Here is a 7364-nt window from a genome sequence, read left to right on the forward strand (position 1 = left end):
AAAGGAATTAGTTATAAAAAAGGTCATGTGAGTTTGTTACAAACAGAACAAGCATTCCAAAGTATACATTTGAAGGGGAGGCTGGTGTTAGGAAGAGGAGCAAAAGAAACTAGATTGTGTAGATTGCGGCTGTTACCAGAGGATGGGGAGCACTGGTTGTGTTGGTCAAAGTTAAACCATGGATGCCCAGTATTTGGGGATATACTGTATCTCCAGAAGCTAGAAGAACCAGAAGGGTGAGGGAGGTAATATTATTAGATTACAGATTTCATACCTATAAAAATTATTGAACCAGAAGGGTGAGGGAGGTAATATTATTAGATTACAGATTTCATACCTATAAAAATTATTAATGACGTAAATGAAAAAAGTTGTTGACAATTCTACCTACAACTTGTTTCAAATCCTTATTTCTCAGGCTGTATATAATTGGATTAATCAATGGGGTTACTGCAGTGTACAGTAATGATAGGAATTTAGTAAAGTTTAATAACTGTCCTCTCCTAGGTACCAAATACACAAAAAGTAATGTACCATAAAACATTGAAACAACAATAAGGTGGGAGCTGCATGTTGAGAAAACCTTCTGTCTACCTTTAATTGAGGGGATTTTAAAAATGGTGACTATAATATAAACGTATGACACAATGATGATAATAACTGGGATTAAACCAAAAACCACACTTGTTGATATTGCTTCTAGCTGAACAATGGTTGTATCAGAGCAGGAAAGTTTTAGAAGGGGGTCAAGATCACAGAAAAAATGATCAATAATATTGGGGCCACAAAACTCTAAGGTTGATATTTCTAAAGTATAAATCAATCCAGAAAGAAAACTTAAACTCCAACTTATTATAACTGTTATCCAACAAACCTGATGACTCATTAACAACGTATAATGCAACGGTTTACAGATGGCCACATATCTGTCATAAGACATTGCTGTTAGCAGAAGACACTCTGATGTTTCTGAGACAGCAAGGAAAAAAAACTGTGTGAAACAATAAGACATTGAAATTATGGCAGTAGTTTTCTTCAATATAGAATAAAGCATGGTAGGAAGGACATTAGTTGCTAATAAAATATCTGTTGCAGACAGCTGAGAGAGGAAGAAGTACATGGGAGAATCAAGGGTTTTGCTGTAGGACACCAATGTGATGATCAGGAGGTTTCCACATATTGTCACATAATACATCAGAAAAAATAAAAAACATAAAAAAAATGTTACATCATTTGGAGTCTGAAACCCTAAGAGGTAGACCACATCAATTGTGGACTTATTGTTCTCCATTTATGGGGGGGGGGAGGTAAAAGTAGGTTAAAAAAAGGGGAAACAAAGAAAAAAGGAATGGAAGAATGAACTAATAGCTTAAAGGTTAGAAGTGCATTAAAAACAAAAAACTAAAAAACGCAAGCAGCATTTTAAATAAATGCAGCTTCCACAATTACCAATAAACTCAGCACAATACATAATTTAATACGCAGTCAAGTCATCACTGAATAGAGCGCAATAATATAAGAACATGAATGGCTGACAAAATGATTACAGTTTACACCTGATTGTGGAATGATGCTGGAACTTTTTGGGTTTTAATAGACATTGTACTTGTAATGCTGTGCTGTGCCCCACTGATTCCCTTCAATGTAGGGTGTATTCTATGTTGTGATAACTAAGTAATATGTACTTCTTTAAAATATTTTTTCAGACAGTACAAAAAAAAGCAGTGCTTTACAAAATGCAAGTTTCCTTAGATCCCTTTTTACTGGTTAAAACCAGCGATTGCATTATTGTATGTAAGGAATTGTTGAAAAAAAAGCAAAAATGCAGGTTCAGGTTTGCTAAGAAAAATAACACAATGCTCCGGGGTAGCAAAAATCATCAAAGTATAGATTAAAAAAAATATGGATGATTGAATTTTACCAGTGCAAAACCTTCAAATGCAACATTTTCACTCCATAACAATTTCAAAAGTATCTTCATAAACCTATAAAAAATAAATTGTTAGCTGATTTATTTAGATAATAATAACACTAATAATAATGATAATAATAGTATTAACATCATTCAGCTCACCCATTTGATTGATGATTGTGATCACAGAGCATTGAAGATTTTAAAGCTAAGCAGAATAAATCATGAGAGCTTTAGGGAATATGAAATGCTTACTGATATTGTCATGGGATCTATAAAAATTGGTATATGGGGAAATTATTTTTAGATGTTTTTTTTTTCTTTCAGTGAATGACTCCTTAACAATATATTGCTGCATGAAGAAGAAAATGTATTGACTTCTATTTACTTACTTTTTACATTTAATTGATTATTTCAGAATTTATAACTTCTGTATCACTCAGTCACATTTTAGGAGCTTGTCAGTGCTTGTAAATAGGGTATTCTTGCCACATGTGTTTTGTTATAGACTTTGTGGGTCTTCTGTATGCCTTGCTCATTGTGTAATTTTATAAATTTCAAATAGGGACCTGGTGTGAAATGTAATTGAAGTGTATTTCAGGGGAGAAAATGTGCAATAGATCTCTGCAATACAGATCCCCTGTTTTATCTCTTTAAAGAACATGCAAATACAGAACCATAATAGTGTCTTGCATGCTTTTTTTTATTGTGAATATCTAAAAAAGGGCCTGGTGTGACATTCCCTTCAATCAACCCAACTGCATATTTTACAACATACAATGGATGCATGACAGTCCATCAACATTCCCTTATTGGGTCCCTGGCCTGTAGTCTATGTAAAGTTTTTCAATTATATAAACCAAATTGTAGCTCTTGCATTCTTCCTTGTGTTCTGAGTAAGGATAAGCTCCGGCGTGTTAGCATGGTCCATGTGCTGAGCCCGCAAGGAAGTCGGCACAGTGCTGTGCTAATCACAGGCAGTAAGACATTGCCCCGATGTGCGGCTGCAGAGATCGGGCAATGTCTCACTGCCTGTGATTAGCGTAGCGCTGCGCCAACTTCCTGGCAGGCTCTGCACATGGACCATGCGAACAGCGGCCTGAGCTCATCCCTATTTCTGAGACATTGACTGTAGTGGAGAATGGTCTTTAACCACTTGCCAACCAATAGAGGCTTTTGTTCCTGTGCAACATACCTGTAAGTCAAGGGGGATATCCAGGTTTACAGGGGATCTGGATTGTTCTTAAAATTTCAGGAATCAATCAACTCAGCCCTTTTGTATCCAGCTTTGATGCCAGGAGTTTGCTGGCTTTATTGCTATGAGAATAGTACTTGGGTTTAACCTTTTGTAAAGGATTTTTCTTAGTCATATATTAGTAGTCACCGAAGGTTAGTTTACAGTGATCCTCCAAGGTTTTGATTTGCGATAGCGGTGAGCTTACAGCTTGCATCCTCCGTCTCCTCTCCCTGAATGCTAACTGAGTTAATAGACCTCTGCTAAACGCCTTATGGGCACACCATACATTAAATAGATTAGTATCAGAATTAGGGTTCAGCTGGAAAAAGTCTTGTAGTTGTGGTCAAATCACTCCCGTGTGGATTTAGGGGACAAAAGAAAAGTGTTATTACACTATAGGGTGGCAGGATTCACGTTACGGTCATCTATTAATGTCACAGATACTGGAGCATGATTCGACCACGTGGTGGAATGAATCATTGCATATGATAGTTTATGCAGTAATTATAGGTCAAGCAGACACTTGTCAATTTGGGAAAAGGTTTTATGGGCAGAAGAAAAGTGTGTGAAGTTCTTCTCCTGAGGGTTATCTCATCTCCAGGCATCATACAGTTCTGATTCATGGAGAAATGGCTGAATGGATGTTTCCAACTTGAGGGAAGGCATTGAGGTATCTAAAGTGGGACTCACCGTGGAATTAAAGTCTCGGCAGTTTAAAAGGCTGCCTATTTCTGTCCCTTTAATACGCTTGTGAAGAGTGCTTCAGAAGTGCTTCAGAAGAGCTTAAGAGGTGCAGAAGAGGCAGCCAGAACTTCCTCAAATAATCTTCATGAGTTGTTAAAATGCAGTGTCAGTAATGAAGGGTTAAAACAATAGGTGCATGGAAAAAAAAGAAAACAGTCAAAAATAACAAAAAACATTTAGTAAGAACAATGTGAGCAAGCTCCCTGAGTGTCATGTACCTGGCTGTCTTCGAACTGGGATGTTCCTGGTCCCACAGCTGCAGTCTTTCCTGTTGTGCCATGGAGGAGCTCTGGAGTTATTGCAATGTTCTTCCAGCTTGATGCATTGCCTTGGACTCACTAGCCCCACCTGCTGCCAGCTGCGGACAATGTACAATCAAGCAGCCCATTAAAGAGGAAGTAAACCCTGATGTGTTTACTTCCTCTTTGATTCCCTGCAAAGGTAAAGCATAATGGACTACTATGCATCGCATAGTAGTCCATTATGTGTCACTTACCTGACACAGGAGCCAGCGAAGTCAACGCTGTCCCCTGTAGTCCGGCGCATCCATCTTCTCGGTGGGTCTCGCTGCTCCGCCGCTGTCATTTGGCAAAGCCGCGAGGACGTCACTCCCGCGCATACGCACGGGAGCTGCCACTCGCAGCATATCGCCAATGACCACGGAGTGCTCAGTGCGCCTGCACGCCGCTGTCTATGGAGCATGCGCCGTAGACAGCGATGACTGTCTTTCAGCAAATATCTCCTAAACCGTGTAGGTTTAGGAGATGTTTCTTGGACCTACAGGTAAGCCTTAATCTAGGCTTACCTGTAGGTCAAAGTTGGTTGTAAGGGTTTACAACCACTTTAATAGCAGCACTTCCTGTTACTCAGTGCCCATTTGTTTGGACTTGCTCCCTGGGTGTATTGATAGCTCTGTGATTTTGATTACAGTGTATCGAACCTCTGCCAGAATTCTTGACCATTCTCCAGCCTGCTAATTTAGTACTTCACCGCCAGCTTGTGCATGACCTCTGCCTGCCTGACCATTCTTTGGATTTCGATATTGTACCGCTTTGCTTGATCTGTTGCCAACTTTACCTGCCTGACTAAGTTTTCCCATGAATACTCAGCATACAAGTTCCACTTCGGACACTACCCACCACAAATACCTTACACTGAGCAGCATACACTGCACTCAACAGTTGGGGGTAATGACGAAGGAGCACAGTTCTTGTAACCCAAAAGTGAAATCAGCATTTACAGCAGAGAAGCATAGTTCATTTTGCAATAATCAGCCCACCACATTCTCCCAACCAGGAGATAGACATCCACTGCAGGACTTGGGTTTTGGGAAGCCATCAGCAGGAGGTAATAGACCCCAGGACCAAGTTAGGAGACCTCCTTGCACAGAGGTCACTGCATGGGAGAACCCATTTTTGGTGATAAGTAGTTTAGCGGGGTAATGCCATTGATACTTTAGATGGTGGTTGTGCAGGAGTTTAGTAATAGGCATGAGTTGTTTGTGTGCTTTAATTGTGTGTTGAGACAAGTCAGTGAAGAGTGTAACACCCGAGCAGGGGTCTGGATTGTCTCCTTGCAAATTGCATGAGGTCTTCTTTAATGTGAAATATGAATTTTCGCTATAACGTCCCTGGAGATGTTTTCTGACAGATGTGAGGGACGAGGGGGACAATTGGCTCTGTCCACTACAAAGTTCTCTCTCTGGTACAGAAGGTAACAGTAGAAATAATTTGTTGCACATAGCAGAGAAGATCTGTTGGGACTCCGCCACACCTTAGAAGTTCACATTGTTCCTCCTCGATCTGTGCTCCAGGTCCGCAATTTTAGCTTTAAAAATGTTCACTTCATCCTCTTGCTCATTATGTGTGACTACCAGCTCATTATGAGCTGTGGCAAAGTCTCTGTCTCTGACGGAAATCAGCATCTTTTTCATGGTAGTGTCTATGATAGGCTGCCCTTTGGTAGGGAAATCTATCGGTTCTAGCAGCTCTTTAGTATCATTCTGGGAATTACACTCCTCCTCATCATGCCTCTCAGTGTCTACTCGGTAGGTAGTCTGTTAAATTTGGACTTTTGTGGGCTGGAGCATGGGGTTCTGTGATTTGAGGAGTGGGGATTACCTTTTCCAGAAGATGTTTGAAGATTTTCTCCTCTATGTAATAATGGAAAAAAGCTGCTCTAACTTATATATACGTGATATATATATAACCCTTATTCATCATATGTAATAAATGAAAAGACAATACAATATTATATTATATAAATGGTGAAAAAATAAAGTCCAATAGAGTCTCTGGTCTCTGTCTCTGGTTTATCATTGATGTTTGATCAAGGAGAGGTGATGCTAGTGGCTTGATATATGAGACTTCTCTTGCTACATGAGAGATACCAAGGCGGTCCTTGGAGGTGCCGTTACCGCGTTGATACTTGGATAAATATCCACTATACAGGCTTTAACAAAGCTTGCCTCTGGTAAGCGTGAAATCTATGTGGTGGTGGATCACGTGTTGGTGGTGTCTATACATTCATAATTTTCATTCACTTCTCACTCATTTGGACTCTATTGGACTTTATTTTTCACCATTTATATTACAGTATATTGTGTTGTCTTTTTATTTATTACATATGATGGATAGGGGTTATATATAGATAGATATATATATGTTAGCGCAGCTTTTTTCTGTTATTAAATTTTGGCTTGTGCATATCTCACATTTTAAAGCTGCTGCTGGTAGGGGGTATTGTTTTGTAATTTCTAATTTATTTTTAATTTTTTAGCGGGGTATTTTTTTGTTTGTCTTATTTTCTCCTCCATGCCTGCCACGAGACGCTTCACTGCTGTTATATGCTGGAGACCCCCCAGCGCCATCTTGGAGGGGATAAGCAAGGGCTGAGGGGAAGAAATCCATTAATTTACAGGGACCATCCTTTTTTTTTGTCTCCCCATTGGTGCTGTGGGTGCTAGGGGAACTTGTACTGCATAGGATGATTATTAGAGGCTTTCTTTCTTGCTTTGAGAGTTGCTGTGTGTGAGGCTAGCTCCGGAGGTCTCAGAATGTGTCCATCTTCTTGGCAGTCGGCTCTGCCCCCCCCCCCCCCCATCCCTTTTGTATCCAAAGGGCACTGGCTCAAAGCTAAAATACAGATGCAGTTAACAGGCTGCATGAAAGACATTTTTCTTATGTCTTCCAGCCCACCCCAAAGGTCACACAAAAAAAAAGATGTTTTGTCTGTGGTAAACATGGTATAAGGCATGACACTGCAAAAGAAGGGTCTCTAAAGATGTTAGGTAGAGATTGAACAATTCTTTAGACTGAATGATACCCCGGGAATCTCTAGTCCTACACTATGGGAAACGCACAAAGCAGTAATAAGAGGGGTATTAATAGGGATAGGTGCGGGGAAAAAGAGAGAGAGAGAGGAGGAAAACCCTATTGTATGAGGATATTCAGAGATTGGAGCAGATGAGGA

At 39.9% G+C, this 7364-nt stretch overlaps 1 protein-coding gene across 1 annotated transcript; it reads right to left on the reverse strand.

Moving 5' to 3' along the window:
• Nucleotides 1-294: 294 nt before the first annotated feature.
• Nucleotides 295-1291, reverse strand: LOC143963967 (olfactory receptor 10C1-like). Its single transcript, XM_077473694.1, has one exon. It carries the CDS (start codon nucleotides 1289-1291, stop codon nucleotides 350-352), a length of 942 nt encoding a protein of 313 aa, XP_077329820.1. The 3' UTR covers nucleotides 295-349.
• Between the last annotated feature and the right edge of the window lie 6073 nt (nucleotides 1292-7364).

Source organism: Lithobates pipiens, unplaced genomic scaffold (genome assembly GCF_037356315.1).
Source record: "Lithobates pipiens isolate NorthernLeopardFrog02 unplaced genomic scaffold, aLitPip1_a1.2 Scaffold_8, whole genome shotgun sequence".
Lineage (NCBI taxonomy): Eukaryota > Metazoa > Chordata > Amphibia > Anura > Ranidae > Lithobates > Lithobates pipiens.